The sequence below is a fragment of the Rhipicephalus sanguineus genome, chromosome 1, assembly GCF_013339695.2.
Source record: "Rhipicephalus sanguineus isolate Rsan-2018 chromosome 1, BIME_Rsan_1.4, whole genome shotgun sequence".
Lineage (NCBI taxonomy): Eukaryota > Metazoa > Arthropoda > Arachnida > Ixodida > Ixodidae > Rhipicephalus > Rhipicephalus sanguineus.
This window is the reverse complement of record NC_051176.1, coordinates 81,662,032-81,686,533: the sequence shown is the minus strand read 5'-3', so window position 1 is coordinate 81,686,533 and position 24,502 is coordinate 81,662,032. Positions and strand designations below refer to the sequence as shown.

The 24,502-nt window shown below is 47.9% G+C and overlaps 1 protein-coding gene across 1 annotated transcript in view; it reads left to right on the top strand.

Moving 5' to 3' along the window:
• The window catches only part of LOC119393396 (glutathione hydrolase-like YwrD proenzyme), a 54,846-nt gene extending 41,791 nt beyond the window's left edge, over positions 1-13,055 (top strand). Inside the window, exons 7-9 of the mRNA XM_037660391.2 lie at positions 5,271-5,536; positions 9,662-9,824; positions 11,773-13,055. Coding sequence (XP_037516319.1) covers positions 5,271-5,536; positions 9,662-9,824; positions 11,773-11,868 — 525 coding nt within the window. The 3' untranslated portion in view covers positions 11,869-13,055. The remainder of the gene's footprint in view (positions 1-5,270; positions 5,537-9,661; positions 9,825-11,772) is intronic.
• Positions 13,056-24,502: the final 11,447 nt, after the last annotated feature.

The following is a 24,502-nucleotide window of genomic DNA, read 5'->3' as shown; positions in this document are numbered from 1 at the left end:
AAAATGGCTTCAATTGAGTAGAAAATGACAGAAAACTTCCGAATTTGAACAGACCGCTGCGCATGTGGGACTTGAAACTCGTTTTCAAAGCACGCGGCAGTGCGCCACAAGCAGCCGACGCGGCCGCGGAGACCACGTGATCCTGCCAAGCACGTCACGCCGACGGTGGCGCCGGCGTTTCCAGTGGTGGGCCTCGAGGCCAATAGGGGAGGGGAGTGAGGACAGAAACGCCCTAGGAGAAGGAGGGCAGAAAAGGAGAAGGAAAAAAGAAGATATGATCGTGGTATGTACATACATGTCACAACGTAATGATGCTGATGTAAGTTGAATTAGTTTATCGATTCGGTGAATGTCCCCGAGGAATCGGAACAGAAATTTTAAAATTTTACGTTGCTGAGAAGGAGAAGACGTAGGTCCAAGTATATTCCCGAGATCTAGCGGTGCTTGGGAAGCTCTATACTATACACCTTCTATACCTCATATGCACTAGTTATCAGAATTGCCGACACTCTAGTGCGATACGAGGCTTTGACGAGACGTTAACTATAACATTGCCTGCGTCTTCCTACGATATTGCGTCGAGATGCATGAAATGTGCACGGCGACGGAACGACTAGGCCATATTCTGCTGAGAGAAACTTTATGCCAGTGCTCCCAAAGAAGCTGCACGCTCAAACCTTTATTCGCGTTAAGACTTCTGAAGTGTACGGACCTTTGTGATAGATTTGAATAACATCGCCTGCTACGGCTGTTCAATGAACACCATACTTGCACACGTTACAGAAAAAAAAGCGATCGATTACAATTACCTGATTAACAATGTAACAAATTACAATTACCAATTACTCGCTGACGAAGGTAACTGATGAATCACTAAACAGTAACTGTATTACCTCACTTTCTACACAATTTAATCGCCAAGCATTTCTATGCCTACTCACACCAAAGAAGTCGTTTATGACATGAGCTTGATTCAAATGGAACGCCTCACATATAGAGAAATCCCGCAATTCGGCAGCGCTGCGTTTTGAACCAGGGACATGGCGCCCAAGGGGCAGATTCCCTTAACTATTACGCTACTTGCGCTGGTCTTTAAAGTATGAATAAACGGCAACTATATACATGAAGCGCTCGTAGAAAAGGGACAAAAGTGCAGTTGCACTTACGTTGCTGTTGCTCATAATACATGCAGACGCGCTTACGGAGCGTCAGTTCAAGATTGCATGTAATAATATTAATTGTACAGGTTTTACGTCCCAAAACCGCGATATCGTTATGAAATAAGCCGTAGTGGAGGGCTCCGGAAATTTCGACCGCCCGAGGTTCTTTAACGTGACCTAAATCAAAGTACACGGGCCTCTCGCATTTCGTCTCCATCGAAATGCGGCCTCCGCGGCCGGGATTTGATCCCGCAACCTTCGGATCAGCAGTCGAGCACCATAACCACTAGACCAGTGCGACGCCTGGTTGCATGCACGTATGGGGCGTTTGTGCGGCGCCCTTTTAAGTGCGAATGCACTTTATAAGCGACCCTGAATCCGCCGTCCCATAGCAACGGCGCGAGGAAAGGAGAGGAGCGTCAGTAGCAACGGCGCAGCGACGTCACACCCCACGTGACTGCGCGCGCTCCGCCTCCTCACCGCGGTTTGCGCGGGCGCGCGCCGGCTCCGCATTCGCCGCTCCTTCTCTCGCCGTTCGCTCTCTCCTCCCTGCGCCCCACTCTCCCGTACGCTGGCTGGGCGCCTCTCGAAATGTGTACTCGAGACGCCGCTGTGAAACGCCAACGGCGACCAGAAGGCTGAGATTATGGCCGTCAGGTACAATGACAACACAAACAGGTGCTGATGAATGTGTAAATAAATGGTTACGGTACAAATCCTCGTCTCGTCATTAATTTACGCCATTAAAATTACTGCGCCGTGTACTCTCGGCGCAAGAAATGCATTCGCATTTCCTCACGATTCCCTTCGGGGAGGTGGGGGCATTTTTTATGATGCAACGAACATTCACTTATGTCCCAACGGCCGGTCCCGGACGATGAAATTCTAGGACAAATGTCGGGAGCTATCGAGCGAAAACGGAAAAGCGAAACCATGCCGAATGCAGTGCCGACAATAGAGGCCGTGCGACTTTCCCTTAAAGGGACACTAAAGGCAAATAACAATTTATGTCCGAGTGAAAGCTCAATGTATGACAACGTCTAAACGGCAGTGCCCTACTTACTGAGAAATGAAGCTAGATGTATCACACAATGAGCGCCACGAGCGGCACATTTTCAAAATGATCCCGATGACGTATGAGAGTCTGTCTACAATTAATCACTAGTAATCAAACTAGTAGCAATAAAAAAAGAACCTTCCGTGCATCAAGAGACGTAATAAAATGCTGTTTCTTCGTTTCTGTTCGATCCACGGAAAAAAGAACCTCTTTGGCGTTTCCAAGGGGAACGGCGCGCGTGGTTCAAAGGTTCCGTTTTCGCCGAACTTAGGGTGCCTTGATGCCCGCGATAGCCGAACTGCGCTTCGCCCGCGCCCTGCTTCGCTCACGCCGTCGCGTCTCAGTGGTAGTTTCGGTATCGCGTACTGCCGCGTGTGTTTTGCGCGCTAGTGAAAGTCGCTCTGACAGAACGAGTTCGACAAAATGCCGCATGCATGTGATGTTGCCGGATGCCCGAATGGTGCACGCCGCCAGTGCACGCCGCCGCGCATTAATGGCGGGCAACGTTTGGCACGGCGGCAGTGAAGTGTGACTGATTTCAGGCGGGTGATTTGAAGTGCGCTAACGCGATGCGGACCACTAAAACGTGATTTTATTTCAAAATAAGCACTTCCTTGGCATAAAAGTAGCACCACGAGGTTTCTGGACCGCTATTTCAACAATCAACGTCGACTTAATATTTGCCTTTAGTGTCCCCTTAAGGTGAGGAATCACATACACAGCGCCCATGTTTGCCTGTCGAAACGTGCGCATCCATCAGGCTGCCACGTTCCACGGCTTCGGGCATGCTACGCGTGTTTGAACCAAATACTATAGCTGAAATCAGCATCTTCTCTTACAAGCTTGCCTTTCTAATAATGTAACGGTTGCGTGTAATTGATTACAGAAAAAAAAATATAGTTGAATTACAGTGACCATTGCATAGAAAAAAAAATGTCATCGACGAAGTCTAAGGACAGCAAAAACGTAACAGAATACATGTAATCGATTATATGTAATCAATTGCAAATTTCGTGCACGTGCTTGCTTCGTTTGTTCTCGGCCTTTTCTCCCTTTTTCAACTCATTAGGTTTCTATCCCCGCATTCTCTCCTCCCGCGCACGATGGCCAACCGGAAATACTCCTAGTTAAGGCCAACTCCGGCGATTTTTTGACCATGTCAAAGTAATGGTGCTTCTATGTTCCTGAGACGCTCCTGTCACGGGCCCGATAGTAGAAATACGCGACAAATTGCACAATAATTTCAAATAAGCAAAAAAGCGCAACACCGAAACCGAAACCCAACCAAGCAGTCTGTCTTCGCGTGACGTAAAACTTGTTAACCGGAAATTGCGCAAAGCATGCCGGTTCCTCGAGCGGGGAGTATGAAAGCTGCGAGAGCGGCGAAAAGCAGACGCTCAGCAGAAAGGTGACCACGCCGCGACAGCCGTACCACGACGACCTTGCCGCGGCATACGCTCCTCGAAGCTTTCGCACAATGAGAGCTGCGATTAAGACGCATTTGGATGCCAATTACAAAAGCTATTCCTCTGCGATGAAGTAAAACATACCTGTTTAGCCATGTGCAAGCCTGGTTGCGTATTCGAATTCCAGATGGCGCCACCTGTCGAGGTGGCTGAAGCAGGCTGAATTTTGTGGCTGCCGCGATCGGGTGAAGTGCTAACGTCGAAGTTTGCGGACTAACTGAAACTTTTTAACAATGCAATGGGAAGAATACATACGTTTGTCGATATCGGCGTTTGACAACGCGCCGGTGAGGTCGATCAAAATAAATATAAGCCAAGTACGAACAACCTTTCGCACGACGCGCAGCTTACGGTACACGGATAGTCCCGGTCACGGTGGACCTTGTTTACGTTACGGTAAATGTTTCCGTACGGCAATGTTCACGCATGTGCACTCTTCAGCCGGTACGGTATTACTGCAGTGTACGTGCGGCAAACCGGCACTGCTAGCTAAAACAGTCTAATATCGAGACGAAACGTAATCGTTAGCTGCGAGTGTTTCGTGATTGTACAGGTAATCATACGGGGAATGGTGTGCAGCCACAACGCAACACCACTTGCCACCCATCGCACGCAGGCCCACAAGGAACTGAAATTCGCACGCCGAAACAAGGAAGCGTTGGCCAAACAGACGCGATCGCTGCCTTGTGGACAGCAGACGATGTAGTGGAACTTCCGTTCCGTCACTTCCGCCGCTTTGCCGTAAATGACGTCACACACCCAATGTTTCCAGTAATTGTGGGAAGCCAGTTGGGAGAGTCGGGGCAATCTATAAAATTCATTTGTAAAGAGTCTGCGTATCTCTCCAACCTGTAATTTGGTATAAATTACGGAAACATGCAAAGGAACGTACCCAGTGAATTTTATTGAGATCCAATGACCCCGAAAAATCGCAGGAGTTGGCGTTTAACCGGCATATATTTCTACTCGTTCTCTCTCTCTCTCTTTCTGTTTCGCTCGCTCCTGAAACAGATTTTCGCGGACGAAGAAAGTCTTAACTTAATATACCGAACTTTATCAAAATCAGACAGGAAGCGACGGGGCATTTTAGTCCGAAAGGCTTCATACAGTGTCACTTATCTGAAACGAATCTGTATACACACGATAGGACGTATGGTAGCCAGCTTGCTGGTGCATGCGTCTCACACCAGTGTTATATGATAAGCCTAAGCACATACTCCCGTTTGCTGCTTGTATCGTCGGGTTGATCGCGAAGTAGCATACATACGTATACGTGTACCACGGCTGTCTTGCACGCCACGTAAACATCAACTCATTACGCCCAGGCCCAGTGCAGAATTTTGCGTACGGATTACGCGGGCATGTGAGCATCCATACGTAACCACGGTGATCGCACAATATTGAACCTCTGGGCTCTTCGCGCCCAGGACGACCTTCACTCCCGAATTCATTTGGCGTTTTCTGTGTGTGTGTGTGTGTGTGTGTGTGTACTGTCGGATTGATCGCGAAGTGGTATATATACGTGTGCACATGGCAGGGCAGACACCCACTTACATGTCTAATGGAGTTCACATCGTCGTACCACAGTGCCGCGGCCGCGGGTTCAGCGCCGTGGCGGGTCACCCGAACTGTGCGGGCCCCTGCAAGAAGCCGTACCACACACTGATGCCAGTGCTGGTGACGGACGACGCGAGCGGCGACTGGTTAGCCGCACTGGGCACCATGGGCGGATACGCGCAGCCGCAGGTGGACCTGCAGATCTTCCTCGCCATGCTGGAACGCGGCCTCGATCCACAGTCGGCGCTGGACGCGCCCAGGCTGTACATAGGCGATGGCCGGTCCTTAAGGGTGGAGTGAGTTTGAAGAAGGACTTCATTTACCCTCCCCCCTTCCGCCCATTTTGATGTACCTTGAAAAAATGTACAGGCGCGAGTGGCGTTAGCCGCATGGGTATGCTGCGTGTTTTTCTATATACGAAGAGATCTGAGAAGCATCATGTATGTGTCTGAGCGGGTTTCTGTCCTAAACGACGAAGTGGAGCGGCTGTTGCGTTTGCCCTGCACACAGCGTAATACTGAATGCTTAGCTTCAAAACACAGCATGGAGGCAGCGCTGGTTGAGTTGCGATTGAGCCTTCAGCGGCAAGTGCCGTTTTATTTGCTACTGAGACGAATGCTCCGTAGTTTCTTTTATTTATTAATTTTTTTTTTTTTGATACGCCGTGGTAGCTCACAGCGCGGACGTTAAAATAGCCCAACAGAGCTGAAACTTGCTGTTCAGCATGTGCTTTTGGTTGCGTTCGCTCACCGTTTCAATGTTGGTAGTATATTAGCAGTGTGCGAACGTGCTCCAGTCGGCACATAGCCGAACAAACGGCACCTTCGAATGAAACGAAGGAACACAGTTACACATACCAGCATTCGTCTCATCTCGTACCGTTCAGAAGCGCCGTTTTTTATACCGTGTGTCACACGACCGTATGTTATACGGACATCTACATAAATAAAAGGCTCATCCCTGCACACTGTCCACTTTTTCTATGCTAAGAAAACCTTGCCAATGGAATTGGCCACTGAATGCAACGGCTGAGAACATAACCGAACGAAAGGAATCGTCAAAATAGTGCTCCATTAAGCGCATTGGGTGCATTCAGGTGGCGGATGGAACCCAAAAACACCCTTCTTCACGGTGTTTCAGCACTTACTGAATATGGATAATCCCAGGAAAACCAAATTTAGTCGAAGCCAACCTCAACGCGTTCTCTTTTGTGGCCCGAGTGTTTAAAAAATTCGAATCTTGCCACTGGATTATTCGCTCAATCAATCAACCGAACTTACTAAAACTACAGCGCAGAGTCGTGGTTTGAGTTTTAGTCTTCCATATGTTGTTAAGGTGATGCAGCCGCAGTGAAATTCGCTGTTTGGCGCCTACGTGACCAAACTGATAGAAATGAACTGATGCATCTCGATTCAACCAAGGATTCAATGAAAGGCCATCTCTCAATCAGGAGCTCAGTATGTATCAATAATTGGTTGGTCATTCTCGTTTTTTGCACCCCGAGACGGATGGCTGGGTATACAGTTATACACAGGCGAGGGCAAAGGGGCTACCAAGCTCAATGTAAAATATTTTCTTAACTCTGTAGCATTTTATTGGTATGAAGAACGCGACATACAGAATTTTCTGCAGATCTTGCTGCGACGCTTTTGCATCTGTATAATGTCCCTCGGCCCTTTATTTTGTTGAAGTAAATAACAACCACGCATGCCTCGGTATCATGTCATACTTTTGACGCTGCATGCCACATCTATTCTTTTCTCTTAATCACCACCTTACCCGTTCGACAATAGGCACAATGTCCTTCTTGTTGTCCGTCGTTTTGTCCTCTGTGGCGAAGGCATTCTCGCCTTGAGCAAGTACTTGCTGGTACGCGGCTGCTCCCTTCCGGGGAGGAAGAAATACAAAAAAAAATTCTTGTGTCGCGTTTTCTGTGCGTGTTAAAGTGCTTCAGGTGGTCTTAATTATACCGGAGGCCTCCACTACGGCGCCCACTACGGCGCCCAGTATACCGGAGGCCTCCACTACGGCACTTTTTTGCGGGTGTTGTTCAGCTCGTGCCCGGCACTTCGCGACCACCTTGTGGTCGGCCGCCGCTTGCGCTGCTGCTCCGTCCCTCGGCACATCCATCGCGTACACAGCCAGTGGCAACTGCCAGAGATCAACACAGCACGATTTTTGCCTACCCTCCCCCACGGCGCTTCGCCTCCTTTCCCGCTTCACTGCGCACTCCTCCTCTCCACCTCCATGCGCTCTTTCCCGGCGCTTAGTTCACTTGCGGCCTCCGACTTAATCTCGCCAATTTTACAGACGACGCATGTACAGCTTGCGTGTAACAACAGAATCACAAATTTACATCTATAGCTTAGGGCTTATTCTTCGAAATATGTTACTCAAACCACTGATGATGATGTTACCTAAACCACTGATGCTTCCCAGAAGTCAGTGTTTAGGCCTTTATCATTCTGTAAATGACCTTCCTTAGCGAGTCCAGTGTATTATTTCCATGAAGACACATTCACGCTTTAGTCAGCAATTAGCTCAATTGAACTTTAGGTCAGGTTACTTAAGTTTGCAAACAGTTATCGCGAGATGTGTGAAGTAACAGATGATTATGATGTTAGACTTTTTTCTTCTTTATTGTTTCGTTTACTATACAACTGCTAATAATGAAGTTCACTAAACATTGAATACTCTAGTAGGTGGTACTAATTACAGATCAGTACTGTATAAGGCTAACATCAACGAATTGAAAAGTACACATACGAAAATGGTACTTATATCTGTCACCGAATAGCCCCAGTGATTGTTGACGTATTGGGCAGCTGCACGTCTTGCGCAATTGTAGCATTCACTGGCGACTTTCTGTTTTTCCTCCTCCTGCTCCTCTAAGAGTGAAATTCTCGGGTGCTTCTCGCCGCCTTTGTCTACAGAACGGTCTATGTCAAATCACTATTTATTTTCACGAAAGCTGACTACAATACTATGGTCGATGCTGTATGGTTATGATGTCATTTAGTTATGGTGCCTATAGTTCACGATGCGTCTGGTTTCATATTTGGAAGGAATTCTTTGTGTATTCCCGGCGAAGTTAGTTTTGAAAAGGATTGAACGCAGAAAGCAACGAGGCATTGATTTCGGGTGGTTATACTACAAAAATAACAGGAAGAAAACTACACCAAACAGGACCTGCGTTCCGCACCGGAAATCACGGTGTCTGCCGCATTGTTTTGCAGCGTGTTACCAAAAAAAACGCCAGGCCTGCACTGAAACCACAGCACAGTCACGGCGAAAGCTAGAAGAGCGGCGTTTCTAGAGCCCGTTGTATGCTCTCTTCAGGCTACTATACAAGTACACTAGCATGGTACCCACTACGCCATAAATCACAATTTTTGTGAAGTTGGGAAGCATCTACTAAGCCATTATTCGTCATTATGCGGAGAAGCGAGGCACCAGCTACACGTCTGTAAGGCATTATGTGCACTTTGTTGAAGCGACGACGGATGACGATGGAGAATTATGGCTCAGCCCTTTGTAATGGGTTGGAAGCTTTAAACGGCCCACCAGTTATGAAATTTGCATTGGGTGACGCCCGGTCGCTATTTCCCTCTCCCGCCATGCTGTATAACATACTTTGACGTGGGAGAGAGGGGGACGGGGGCGAAGAACTTTATAGAGACCCCGAGGAAATGGATCATGCGCTTATGGGCTTCCTTGGCAACCAATACAAGTGCACTTGCGACGTACCCACTACGCTATAAATCGCTGTAATTTTGAGAAGTAGGGAAGCAGGCACTATGCCATTTTTTTGTCATTCTACGGAGAGCCGTGGTACCTGCTAAACGCATGTAAGGCATTATGCGCACTTTGTTGATGCTGTGCCTGATGACGATGAAGAATTATGGCGGAGCCCTTTGTAATGGGTTGGAAGCATTCAACAACCTACTCGTTGCGCAATCCGCATGGTGTGACGCCTGGTTACAGAATTCGCGTTGTGCGACGCTTGGTGCTTATTTTTACTCTTCTACCACGCTATATTGCATATGTTAATGTGGTTCCTTCCCGACATGTAGCCTGTATAGGGTCTTTTTGCAAAGCAGTTTCAAGCACCGGCATGGTTCAGAGGTTGAATACTGGGCTCCCACGCAGAGGGCCCAGGTTCGAACCTCGTTCCATCCTGGAATTTTTTTCTTATTTCGTTTTTTTCTTATTTCGAGCGACAGTGGTTGCCGACACCGGCGGCGGCGGCGGCGGCGAACAACTACGGCGCCAAAAACGGCCGCTGAAATGATCTCATAACAGCTTTCGCTGTAAAAGAGACATTTCTGCACATTGTGGGGATCCATTATAGCCGTAAACTCGGTGAACTGATCACGTCCCCGTCGCGCTGTACCCCCTCCCCCCTTTGTTTTTCTTCGTAGTGATCCACTCTACCTGGAGGAAGGGTTTCCTGGGGACGTGGTCGAAGATCTCCGGCGTAGGGGTCATCGCATCGAGCCGCTCCTTCTGAGCGCTTCTGCTCGAAGCACCAGGAGCATGGCCCACATCGTCACACGTGGCAGCTGGTGGGACCGCATTAGCAAGGTAAGCGCACATTCAGCTATTCTAGTACACTTCGTGACTAAGGTGTGGCCACATATTCTCGAATGAGAAGTTTCAGGGTGTAGCAGCCTTTTGGAACTACACAGCAATATATTAAACCAGTAGTATTAACGGAGCAGAGATCCGCATTTTCTTTCGAACCCTTTTCTCGTAAACCTTTGTAGCCAGCTGCTCTCACTGCGCCAAAGTGAAAAGGAGTTCATTAGTGCTCAAACTTTGACTCTTCTGAACATGTCAGATGATCATTCATTGTTGTTCGTTAACTACTCATACTGTCAAAAACCTCCCTGCTAAAGCTATGTTCCTTACAATATACATAATATTAGCGCAGGAACGCCAAAGACGTGACCGTAGAGTGAAACATTAGATCATCTTAGGCCGATAAATTATTTTTTCAGAAACTTATTGTCGTTAATTTCGTATCGTAGGTTATTTATTAGAAAAGGAAATGAAGGCCAAAGTTCTATGTTTGAATTTCGCGCTGAAACTTAAGAACGTGAACGTCAGTGTGACGTCACGAGTTCCAATGCCTCTTCGCGTATTTTCGCAACATTCGTTCAACGAAATTTTCTGAAATTTTCTCTGTTAAGACTGTCTATCCCTTAGAACACAATTTAAATCATTTTTAGCGATAAACGATTACGTAGGCCCTAGCGGACGCTGTCAAAATCTGTGACGTCACGGAGCGCTGGTGCGGGATCTTGAATGCGGTGTCGCCACCTGTATTTATCTCTTGCGCCATTTCTCGCTTCCCAAGTGTCTTCTGGCGGTAAGAGTGGCGCTTTTGGTATTGTGCAATTGTAATTTGCTAATACAAGAACAATCGTTGTACTCTTTTGTCCTTTTAAAGGAGTACTGACCCAAAATATTTCACATCTTGTTTTTCCTGTTGCAATAATTAGCTAACAGCCCACTTATCTCGGCTGGAAACCTGGTTTGCTCGAGCGCGCGACAGTTAATTATTTAGAGGCGTTTTATAGCGCCCAGTCGCAGCTTTGGTTTCAGAGAGCGCCGAGAGAGGCGGGACCAAGCAGGGTTACATGTATACATAGCTGGCTATGTGAGCACACGAAACCGTGTTCACCTGAGAACCGCGGTGACAAATCTTTTCAACGAAGGGTGCTATCTCTGGGATGTTGTAAATATGCCTGACCCCCCAAAAATGCACTGCGGAGGCAACGACTTCAACCTTTGAACTCCCGTGCAAGTGTCCACAAAGGAGGCGCTTCCTCTCGCCGTTTAAAAGATCTGCTTGGACAGAGCGCTCGCAAGGAGAATAGCGGCCAACACAGACTCGTGATGCAGATGGCTGTTGGTTGTTTACATTGAAAACAAGTTGATATCGGTGTCGTGAGGTGGGGCGTTTCGCGTGCACTGGCGCGACACGCACTTTGAAATAGATATGAAATATGTTCTAGGCTATATTAGCCGTTGATATTTCGTTGATGATGCACGTGTGCCCACACAAATCTATCCCACAAGTTATCTCACCTTCAAACTGTTGTGTCAGTATTCCTTTAAACAATATTATGTTCCTCCCTTTCCAGTGTAAAAATTTTCCAGGGACTCCGTTCATACGGCTGCACCTGTCACTTGTTGTGTAATATTCGCTTGTACTGTTAATCTTAGCGCGAGAGCTGTGGCAGCTTTGTGTGACCTCCGAAATCAGCGGCCTACTGATCGTAAGTAGGTTACACAGCGAAAAATCACAATGTTGCGATTTTTCTCTGCATAACCTACTTACTGAATTTTACGCATGATGCGCACTTGCGACCTTCCATACAATATACTTTTTTCTGTACTTCAATATAGCTCTCCTTGAAAGAGGTAACAATGAACAGCTTTGTGCCGCGGGATGGAGTATCGTCTAGACAGACCTGAGCAGTACGTCGATCGCTCGGCCAGTGATCTCGTGACCGTGTCGTTGCAGAGTGCCGTCTACGAAGGACCACCCATACTATGGTTCGGCTGCGAGCCCCGGAGCGACGGCATTGCAGCCGCGGCGCCGCCTCAAGGCCAGCACTGAAGCCCGTGGAGTGCGCGTGCACGCTTGGTCTCAAGCGAGCGACTGCAGTCAAGGCCACATTCGCTGTCGAGCTTAAGGCACGTACGAAAGATATTGATACAGCGTGGGGTAGCTAATGAAGACAGCTGTCGGTACTGCTGGGCAGACCGAGGCAAAATTAAGTGCAATAAACAGGCAACAGACGAATAGGAACAATTGCACAGGCCTATGACGACTCTCAACTGACAGCGCCATTACGTGCTGCGTAGTAACGAAAAAAAAATAATATCGAGAGTGACAGAAAAACGGACTCACAGCGAGGGTGGAGAAGGTAGTATAGATTAACAAGCTTGAGACAGGAACGCACACTTGCAACGACGGTTATGTGCTCTCAGCAGTCGTTCAGTTATTTTCCAAATTACAGTGCTCGGTATAGCGTCTGTTGCTTCTCATCTGGTATCGCGCTTTCGAATGTAGCAGGCACAGCTGGGGCGTTGTAATATTTGAAATGTGCGGCGCAGCGTAGACAGAGAATAGCACTTTCGTCATGACGCCCTTCCTGTTTGTGTTTTATCCTCATCCGTAGTTCGTGCTGGCGATTTTTTCGAATGTCACCCACCACCAAATAACTCAAACCAAGGTTCTGCTACGGGTATTGCTTGTCGGACGAAAGTACATGTTGCAGAGTAACTAATATTGAAATACCTAAAAAAAAAGCAGCGACAGCTTGTTTTCGTCGCTGGAAAAATATAATCTCAGATATTTTGGGTTTTATATCTTAGTTTCCTGATTTTCAGCGGTATTTTACTTGTGTTTCGATCCACTTGCTGAGACCGCGCGCTTCCATCTTGTTAACGTCCTTTTTTGTTTGTTTGTTTTTGCCGCTTCGTACTCGAAATGAGTGAGGCAGAATGCAAGCACGGGTGGTTCTCGGAAGCTAAACAAACTCCACAGTTTAAGGTTATCTAGGAATTCAGCCCTGTTCCTGTTGAAATTTCAACGCAATGCTGTAACGCGTTAGGCTAGTGGTAAAGAGTTTACGCAAATTTTATAGTATGTACCTGCACTTGCGAAATCGACGAACATTGTTAGCACTTTTGGGAGTTCTCCAGCTGGAAAATACCTCAAATAAGCTTGACCTTTGGTGTAATAAAGGAGCGCCTCTCTTAAAATCCCATTGTATCAATAAAGAATTCATGTTAAAAACATTATAGATTTCAAAACAGGAGAAAGTGCCTCAGATCAGGCTGGCCGACGTTTCGATAGGGGACCTATCTTTGTCTTTCTCCTGTTTTGAAATCTATAACGTGTATCCATCCGTCGGCTCCCTTCTTGATCTTGGACTCCATGCCTGCTGACGATGACGGAACAGGGTAAGTGCCCCTTGTCCTTGGCGCATGTAGCTATTCTAGGCGACAGCCAATTCAAATATCTACACGAACACTTCCCGTCAGGCCCACAAGCACCATACATTAGACATTTGAGCGGCGCACAGACAACAGAAATCTTAACACTGGTATGTGACGCCCCAACAGATACCACATACTTCATTATCAATGTTGGAACGAACAACCTCCACAGTCAAAATGCAGCAGAAACAATCGAATCACTAAACGACGTAATACTTTCAATCCAAACAGCTCGCCCGAACACACACATAACTGTGACAACTGTGGCTCCTCGACTACAAAACAAACACCGCCCACTGATTCACCAAACAACCGCACTGATGAGGCACACTGAGGAAAGAAACAAACTAAACACACTGATACTTAACTTGCCACATTTTCACAAGAATGTAGACGCCATCCACCACACAGAAATACACAATTCACCACACGAACACTTGGCCTGGGATGGCCTCCACCTAAACCACCGAGGCGTTGCAGCAGTCGCTCAGCGCATTAAACATCTAATTAAAGGACAACATAACGTCACTTACCAGCCCACACAAGGCCCTTCCACCATCCCTGTCTCCGTTACAGCGCCACGCACTAGAGCCACACTAGCCCACTCAGCAACATCCCACACGCAAACAACAGAACAAAAGACGAACTCACCACCGAAAACACACTCGTCTGTGAGCCAAACGGAGGCAACATACACCACAGCCGAAGCCTCCACACAAACTACACCCAACGCAAGGTCCACAGCCGAAGCCTACACACAACGTCCAACATGAGACCCACAGCAGAACCTTCCACACAAATTACATGCCCGCGTCCACACTACCACCAGGAATCAGACACAACCGACACCGACGAAACAAAATCCGCAACCGAAGTAGTCACGCAGACGCCCACTCTCATACCTCCGCACACGGACACCCAAGCCGCAACAGTCGTCGAATCTAACGAACCAGAAGTTCAAACAGCTCCCAAACCGGAACGCGCGGACACACGCCGGTCCACCCGCACTAAGACAAACAAGTGACAAACCCTTGAAATCACTACTCCCCAGACACGCCGCATTGAATTTTTACAAGCTAGAAAACTAACCCAAAAACTCACCAACTACACCTGCCACCTCAACACGTACAAGCACTGCATAAAGAACAACACAATTCTCAAAGGACTGAAACTGAAAGAGACACCCGCGTTAGGTACTCTCTCCACCCAATATCAAGATAACTGGCAAACAGCACTAGACAACGCTTCATTTTCTCTCAAATATACTCAAGAGCCACTGCATAGAGCAAATTGAAGAATTTTCCCAAAAACTCGAGAACATAATTCTAACAACCGAAGAAAAAAGGGACCTAGAACAATATAAAGAAAAACAGAATAAAAAATTGAGGCAAAAGCAGAATACGAAAATGATTTCCAATCAAGGAACACCCTCCCGAACAACCACCCTAGTCCCGTTAACAACTGACAGTACAAACAGAAATACCAAGCACAGCTAACATCACACAAATAGAGCAGTCCAATGTTGTAGACATTTCAAGTACATTAAGTCTAGAGGAAACAAGGGTCCTTAGCAAGGGCCTAAACTTTTGTCCAACCAACAACACAATAGATGAATTCGAACTCCACAGAGACCTCACAGAATTTTCACGAAGAATGCGCATTAGACACTTTTTTGCAGATAACGATGGAGCAGAAACAGGTACTACAACGCTCAGGGCTCAGTCTACTTGGACTCCCGAACCAGAACAGGCAATTGAACTCGACTTATATCTTAAAGCTATCACTACAGAAATCATTAATCAATCGAAATCATCTAAAAAGCCTAGGAACATGACTTATTCGGAGAGTCGCATCATCTCTAACCTCAAGTCGCGCGAAGACATTATCATCAAGGAAGCCGATAAGGGAGGAAGCATAGTCATTTGGCCAACACAGAAGTACAAGCACGAGGCTTACAGACAACTCAATAACCCAGAACACTACCGCAAACTAGACAGCGATCCAACAGAACAATACACACTCACAATCACTAACACACTTAGATCCCTCCTTGCTGATGAATTAATAACTCCATCAGAATTCAAGTTTCTGAAACCAAACAACAAAGCAGCAGGGCGGTTTTACCTCCTCCCCAAAATTCACAAAGTACCATCCACCGAATTATACACTGCCAATATTCCAGGGCGCCCAATAGTATCAAATAACAACACCCCAACCGAGAGCCTCTCCGAATTCCTTAACCACTTTCTCGGGGACATTCCGAAGACATTCCCGTCATTTGTACAGGACACCCCACACCTACTGCGAAAAATAGAAGAGATTAATAGCAAAGGCACACTACCACAAAACGCCATCCTCGTCACACTAGACGTTGCCGCTTTATACACGAATATCCCGATCCCAGAGGGCCTAACCTCAATAAAGCAAACTTTAAATCAACATAATGTACAGCATTCTACTGAAGTATATTTATCATTACTCGAACTAGTACTATCACACAACTATTTTGAATTTGAAGAAAATTACTACCTTCAAATACAAGGAACAAGCATGGGCACCCCATTCGCACCCACTTATGCAAACATATTCATGGGAATTCTGGAAACAGACTTCCTGGCTCGCTGCGCAGACAAACCCCACACATACCTTCGGTACATTGATGACATACTTATAATATGGGGTCACGGCAGGGACAATCTAGCTAAATTTACATCATTCCTAAACTCCTTTCATCCAACGATAAAGTTCACGTCCGAGACCTCAGCTGAGTGCATAAACTTTCTTGACACAACCATATATCTTGAGAATGGTATATTAAAGACAACGCTGTATAAAAAACCATTTGACAAGCAACAGTACCTAGATTATACTAGCCATCACCCAAAACATTGTAAACAGGGCATTTTCAGGAGCCAAGCAACAAGGTTACGTCGCATATGCGTAGAGGATCAGGATTACGTAAACAGACTTACTACCCTAAAAGAAACACTAGCAAACAGAAGCCATCCAAACGCGTTCCTTCAGAAGGCTTACACGAACGCACTAAAACTAGATCGCACTGAGACACTCAAACCACGCCCTAAAACCACAACAACAACAACGCCTCTTCTCACTACAAAATTTTCCAACGCACTTCCGAACATAAACAACATCCTCGCAAAATACTATCCGATTCTAACAACAAACCAGAAACTTAAAAAAATCTTCCCCGAACCGCCTAAGGTTGCCTACAGACGCAACGCCAATTTTAAAGATATGCTCGTACATGCAAAACTCGCAACAAGAACTACACCAACGTCTGGACCGTGTGGGCGTCCAAGATGTTCTACGTGCAAACATATACAGCCAGCCACCAACGTAAAAAGCACAGCATCCGATTACCTTCACAAGGTAACATCGATCTTCACGTGCACCTCAAACAACCTGATCTACTGCATTGAGTGTGCCACTTGTAAAAAACAGTACATAGGCGAAAGTGGACAACCAATTCATGTAAGACTGAACGGCCACCGCGCAGACACAAAGCACAACTTACCAAAAGCAGTAGCCAGCCACTTCAATCAACAAGACCACAATTTCGATCAAGCCAGACTTTACATTCTACAAACAAACTTCCGGTCACCACGTGAGAGGAAATACGTGGAATCGTATTTGATACACAAATTTCAATCCCTACACCCATCAGGTATAAATCTAGCTCGTGGTAATTTGGAATCGTTAAAAGCCATAGCATGATTCCTATAATATTAAGAGACATGAAGTACGCTCAGCTTTCAAAAACCTTAACCTATTCGCAAAATAAAATCCCGACCAGCTCCCATAATACACTATCAATATTCTTTTTTAATATCTCTTAACCTTGCATGTATAAATGTGCACATACGTGTAGATATTATTCTCTTAAGATGTTTTCATTTTCTAGTGAATCCGAACCACGGTTTCCTTCCCCCTTTCCGCGCTCCAAAGGCCGCTTCTGGCCAGCATTGTCACAGCCCTCGCCTTCTCAGGAAGTTCTACGAGTCTTATTCCGATTGTTCCCCCCGGCCGCCCCTCGGTCCTTTCAACTTTTTTTTTCTTTTTTTTTCTTCTTTTTTCCCCTCTTAGTTGACAGGCGCCCAATTTTTGGAAGCCACCGACGACACTGGATGCATATGCCAGCCAATTACTTCTCCCATTAAGCAGGAGCTTGCTTTTCAGGCAACCCTTTCAATATCACTTAAAGAGGCAGGCGGAATTTTAAACGTACGCCGCCCGAGTACTTTTTTTTTTTTCGTCTGTAGCTGCCTTTCCCACCACCTTCTGCAGCTCCTTGGCGGACATTTAAACGTAAGTCGCCCGGTTTTTCTCCCCGCCTGTAGTTTCCTTCCTCACCACCTTCTGCAGCTCTTTGTGATGGCTGCACTCGCCCTCTCGCTTGGTTGTACCCCCCCCTTTTTTTCTTTTTTTTTTCTTTCTTTGCAGCTACCTTTAACTCTGACATGGCAGACCCGAACGTGTTTGCAAACTCTCTTGAAATGTCGAAATGGCTACACTCCTCTGCTTTCGAGTTTCTCTCTTTCCAGGCAGAAATTACCAACAGCAACAGACGCGCCACCGCTGCACATGACGTCATCACTAACCCCATAAAACTAACACGCCAGGGATGACAAGGCGCTTTTGACTAAGATAGGTCCCCTATCGAAACGTCGGCCAGCCTGATCTGAGGCACTTTCTCCTGTTTTGAAATCTATAACGTGTATCCATCCGTCGGCTCCCTTCTTGATGTTAAAAACATGTGCCTCTTTCTTTTCTTCTTTTCTTCACGCGAAAAGTTCTGGCTGCCGCAACCCTCTCAGCATTACCTGGAGACTTAATTTCGAAAATTTTCAGGCTGTTTAATGGTTAATCGCTGTGGTGGACGCCCAAAGAGACTGCAGAGTTGTACAAAATGAACACGTTCGTCAAGTTTACGAGGACAATCTTTCGCTACATACTGTACCATAGAACCAATTTGTAAAACAAGCGCAGTAGTTAGCATTTTCTTAATGACAATGACGCATTTTAAATATTGTGAGACAACGTTTAGGACGCTCAAGACACTTCTTTATTGTGTTGAGTATGAGCCCCACAACCCAAACCCAAGCTGTGATGATGAGTATGTACATATGAGAAGATGAAGCGCATAAACAATGCTCACACTAAGTTTCCCCGCGCGCGCGAGCGGCCGGCCCGGCCGCGATTCAGACGGGAACGGTACGGCGAACGAAGGGCTTGAGGCGCGAAACGTGAACTATCTCAGATGCACGGTAACGATGGTCCGAAGAAACCTCGATGGGAGTGACAAGGTAGTTGAGTGGGGATGTTTGTTCACGGACAACGTATGGTCCAAGAAAGTGCGATTGAAACTTGGTACACAATCCGGGAGTACGAACAGGCGTCCAAAGTAGTACTTTATCGCCAGGACGGAAGGTAACGTCGTGATGAAAGCTGTCATAGAGCTCCTTGCGGTCTTGTTGACTGGCCTGCGTGTTGAGGCGAGCACGCTGTCTACATTCATCCAGCCTAAAGACTAAATGTTCAGGTGTAGTTGAAGGGGTTTTCGTCGTTACATTGAAGAAAGAGGCGTCGATGGTGAATGTCGGCGTGCGACCGTAGACGAGGTAGAAAGGTGAATATCCGGTAGTCCGTTGGACAGAGGTGTTATGTGCAAACGTCACGAAGGATAAGATTGTGTCCCAGTTTTCGTAGTTTGGTCCGATGTACATTGATATCATGTCTGTTAGAGTCCGATGGAATCGCTCTGTTAAACCATTTGTTTGAGGATGGTAGGCTGATGTCGTCTTATGAACTGTCCCACAAGTTTTAAGCACTTCCTCAAGAATTGTGGACAAAAAGGTCTTCCCGCGATCACTAAGCAGCACGCGAGATGCACCATGACGCAACACAATGGCTTCCAAAAAGAAGGCGGCCACGTCTGACGCAGAACTAGTGCGTAGAGGGGCGGTCTCTGCGTACCGTGTGAGGTGGTCGACCGCTGTCACAATCCACCGATGACCTGCTGGCGTTACGGGAAGTGGCCCGACTAGGTCTATTTCGATGATGGCAAATGGTGTTTCGGGACATGGGATAGATTGTAACAGGCCAGCAGGAGGTGAAGTTTGTCGTTTCCGGCGTTGACAAAGTGCGCAAGAAGCGACATACTTGGCCACAAATGTAGAAAGGCCAGGCCAGAAGAAACGGCTCCTAACGCGGTCGTATGTCTTCTGAAACCCCAAGTGGCCAGCAGATGGATCATCGTGCAGTGCTTCGAGAACTTGTGTACGCAGTAAACGGGGAAGTACTGGCACCCACCGATGTCCATCGGTATTGTAAGTATAGCGATGCAGCACGTTGTCTTCCAGCTTGAACCGCCTTAGCTGACGACGTAGTCTGGCATTAGGTGGAGAAGACGTGCCACTTAGGTATCCGATGACGCAGTTACAATAGGGGTCGTCACGTTGACACAAGGCAAACTGAGCGCAGCGGTTAGAAGATAACGACTCAGCAACTACCAGCGGCGATAACGTGGGTGAAGATGAAGCGTCATGAGCACCTGGAGGGTGCGTGGCCGGAGATGAAAGTGGCAGAGGGCAGCGAGAGAGGGCGTCGGCGTCCTGATGCTGTTTGCCCGACTTGTACACAACGTCAAAAGTGTACTCTTGCAAGCGAAGTATCCAGCGACCGAGGCGCCCAGACAAATTTTTGAGTGAGGACAACCAGCATAAAGCGTGATGGTCGGTAATCACAGTGAAGTGGCGTCCATAAAGGTACGGTCGGAATTTTTGTATGGCCCAAACTACAGCGAGACATTCCTGCTCTGTTATCGAGTAGTTCTGCTCCGCAGGTGTTAGTGCACGACTGGCATAAGCGACAACTCGCTCTTGTGAAGTGTCGTCGCGCTGTAGAAGGACAGCACCGATTCCATGGCCGCTTGCGTCTGTGTGCAGAAATGTAGGCGCACTCTCGCCGAAGTGACGAAGGACGGGGTCTGATGTTAGTGCACGTTTGAGGGCTTGGAACGCACACTCGCAGTCATCGGTCCAAGCGAAGGCTGTTCCTGATGTCAGAAGCTTGTGTAATAGCCCCGCAATGGCAGCAAAGTGTCTGATGAAACGGCGGAAGTAAGACGCCTGGCCAAGGAAACTTCGCAAATGTTTCTGATTTTCTGGACGAGGAAAACGAATCACGGCAGCAATCTTGTCCGGGTCCGGTCGAACGCCATCTTTACTGACAAGGTGGCCCAGTACGTTAATACTTTTGCTGGCGAACTGGCACTTCTTTGTATTGAGCTGAAGTCCAGCGTTCGAAATACATGTTAAAACTTTGTCCAAACGCTCAAGGTGCTGAGGAAAAGTGGAAGAAAAAGTAACGATGTCGTCTAGATAACATAAACAGGTTCTCCACTTTAGGCCTCGTAAAACGGTGTCTATCATGCGCTCGAATGTTGCAGGAGCGTTGCATAATCCGAAGGGCATTACGTTGAACTCATAAAGCCCATCCGGCGTTGCAAACGCTGTTTTGTCTTTGTCCGCTTCGTGCATAGGTATCTGCCAATACCCGGACCGGAGGTCGAGACTGGAGAAATACTCTGCGCCTTGAAGGGAGTCGAGGGCATCGTCGATTCGTGGCAACGGATAGACGTCTTTTTTCGTGATCTTATTAAGGGCTCTGTAATCGACACAAAATCGTACAGAGCCGTCCTTTTTCCGGACCAACACCACAGGAGATGACCAAGAGCTGGACGAAGGGCGGATGACGTCGCGTTTGAGCATGTCGGCGACGTTGTCCTCGATGATTTGCCGTTCCGCCGAAGACACGCGGTATGGGCGGCGGCGTACAATGGAGCTGCCGTCCGTTTCAATGCGGTGCTCTGCGACAAAAGTGCGGCCGAGGACCTTGGAATGTACATCAAACGAAACGCTGTGCTTCTGAAGAATGGCTAAAAGGTCTCTTTTGCTCCGCAGTGAGGTGGGGATTGATGGTAGCATTTAAAGCAGCGCTCGCAGCCTTAGAATCAGTTGAGGCAGACAAAGGTGGTGGCTCTGCGCGAAGGGAAACCAGCGAAAAAGGCTCGGTGTCAGCGAAGCAACTCACAGCAGTGCCTTGGGGCAGCATCACTGGCGAGGAAGTTGGGTTAAGTGCGGCGACCAACGCTTTACCGTCGCTAAACCGCACAAGACCAGGTGCGATGGTAAGTCCCGTAGGTTTGCAGCGACCAGATGGTGCAATGAACACGTCACCATTAACAAAGGTATCAGAAGCCAGCGTAATAATATTCTCGTCTCCCGGCGAAATACAACAATCAGCGGCTGTGACGAAACGCAAGCTGTGAGGAACGTCATCGAAGGAAAACTCTGTGTCTGTCATATGAATGACTCGCTGACGACAAGATATGAAAGCTGATGCCGAAGAAAGGAAGTCCCATCCCAAGATGAGCGCGTGAGTGCACGAGGGCAGCACAAGAAACTGAATATGATGAAGGATGCCATCAATAAAAACCCGCACTGTACAAACACAGGAAGGCCGAATAAGAACTCCGTCAGCGCAGCGAAGGGCAGGTCCATTGTATGGCGTCTTCACTTTTCTCAAGCGGGAACACAAGTCTGCACTAATGACGGAAAGCGATGCGCCTGTGTCCACCAGTGCCTCAGTCCGTACACCTTCAACATACACCAACAATATATTGGACGGGCGGTGCGGAGGAGTTTCATATAGTGCGAGCGATGCAGCTTTCCCTCCCGAAGCTGCACTATTTAGTTTTCCAGTCGATGATCAGGAGTCGAAGTAGCAGGTCGAAGTGGAGAAGAGGAGCGCCGCATCGGTGAAGGCGAGCGACGACGCGGGAATCGGGAACTACCAACTGAGCCGAAGTTCTGCGGAGACTGTGATCGACGTGGGCTGTCCTGGTATGGGCGACAATATTGCGGTCCAGTGGTGTAAAAGTCGTCCCGTTCAAAGTCGTCGTAGCCTCGTATTTCGTCTTGCTGACGGCGTCGGCAAAATCTTGCAATATGGCCACGGATGCCGCAATAGAAGCAGATCGGCCGAGGAGTGCGCCAGGCGTTGTAAGGCTGGACCGGCGCTCGTGGTGTGAGAGAGTTGAGCGAGCCATGCACTCCAGGCGCCTGTAGTGGTGTCTGCTGGGGCGGTGGTGTCATAGCAGCAATCTGAGCATAAGTTAGCGTTGGCACGGGATGCGGGCTCGGGACTTGCGTGCCGGTCATGGAAGCCAGTTCCTCCCTCACGACTTCACGTAGATTGGCACCAGATGGCGTCGTGCGAACCTCAAGATGGCACGGCGAAGCTTGTGCATGAAGTTCCTCTCGGATGATCGAACGGATCAATGCACGCAGCTCTATGTCATTGCTTGGCCTCAGGTCAGACCCGTCAGGTTGCAAGCGTGCGGTCTGAAGCTCATCGAGGCGCTGACAGGTAGCGACAATATCGGCTACGGTCGTGGGTTTCTGCACTACGAGCGCATTGAAAGCCACAGTCCCTATACCTTTGAGCAGGTGGCGCACACGGTCGTTCTCCGCCATTGAGCTGTCGACGCGACGGCAGAGGGCGAGTACGTCTTCTATGTAAGAAGTGTATGACTCTCCCGTGTGTTGAACACGCCCAGCAAGCCTCTTCTTCGCGATATCTGAGCGCACAGACGGGTTGGCAAATATCTGGCGTAGCTGAAGCGTAAAAGAGGTCCAATTCGGAAAATCTGTCGCATGGTTGAAGAACCATGTCTTTGCGACGCCGGTTAGGTAAAATGCAACGTGGGTGAGTTTCCCAGGCTCATCCCAGTAGTTGATGGCACTCACGCGGTCATACTCCTCCAGCCAGTCTTCAACGTCTTCACCACGAAGCCCAGCGAACATTGGTGGATCTTTTTGAGGGCTCGTGACCACCCAAGAAGGGGTTGCCGCCGGGGCGTGCGTTGGGGTCGCTGCCGTACTGGGCTGCTCGTGTTGCGACATCGTCGAACTCAGGTGGTGTAAGCGGCATCCCGAACGGAGCTCCAGGGATGTGTTCTAGGGAAAGCTGGAGATGATCGGTTAGCGTGAGAGGATCCAGGGACCGGACAGCACTCTCCACCACTTGTGAGACAACGTTTAGGACGCTCAAGACATTTCTTTATTGTGTCGAGTATGAGCCCCACAGCCCAAACCCAAGCTGTGATGATGAGTATGTACATATGAGAAGATGAAGCGCTTAAACAATGCTCACAATATGTACGCGTGGCCACTAATGACCAGTGTGTCGGAACGGAACAAATACAAACAATTTGATCGAAAGGAAAACGTAATTAACAAGATGAATAATATTGTTCGGGAGTGAAACCGAAATATTCTAATACAAAGCAGTCTTTGAGAACCCTTACGCAGGGTTCATGTCATCGGAAAATCATGATAAATATAACGCACGCATGAGCTCATATATAGCACCGTCTAAACTACCTCGACCTACCGTATGTGAATATCCTCATCGCAACAAATACGCGCGATAAAAAGCACAATTCCTTTGACAGGCAGTGCCAGCTTGCTGGCTTTCTCGGGACTTGTAGTTTGGTGCGTCTGCTTGGCGTGTGTCTCACCACCTAAGTACAGTTCATTGCTGCGCTTTCTTCAGGATTGGCTGACCTACGAGGCCACGTCAAATGACCGTTCTGCCCTCAGGTAGCCATGTTTGACAAGAAGAATGTCGCGATTAGCGTACACTATTAGGGGGTGGGGGATTCATTCAGCACCTGATAATAGCAGTTTCACCGAACAAAATGTGCAAAAAAATTAAATCTAAAAGAATTATTCTCGACATTTATAGCCTTCCCTGAGAGCCTGATTTCGAGAACCTGGTTGACGTCGCAATGCGACCTGCTCAGAGTAGAGATAAATTGATGCTCTTTGGATATTCTACTGCATAACCCTCAAAATGGGGCTTCAACCCCAAAGGCATCTTGTTAGCGGACGCTGTAGAGCGCTACGGGCATTGTCAACCAACCCAAAGGGCCTCCCAACGCGCATAGAGAACAGCGTGTCCAAGGACAACTCTGCGGACGGCGCATTCACAAATAACGAAAGTGAAACGCGTTGAACAACCTAGGAGGAAATCCTAGGTTGACTACTACCGATGGCTACCAACATTGACTACCCGGAAAGCATGGCACATTCTTCGAAGTGTGATCGAAGTGGGAGGAAGCAAAACAGCCATGAACCGCACTTTCAAACTGCTCGAAAACT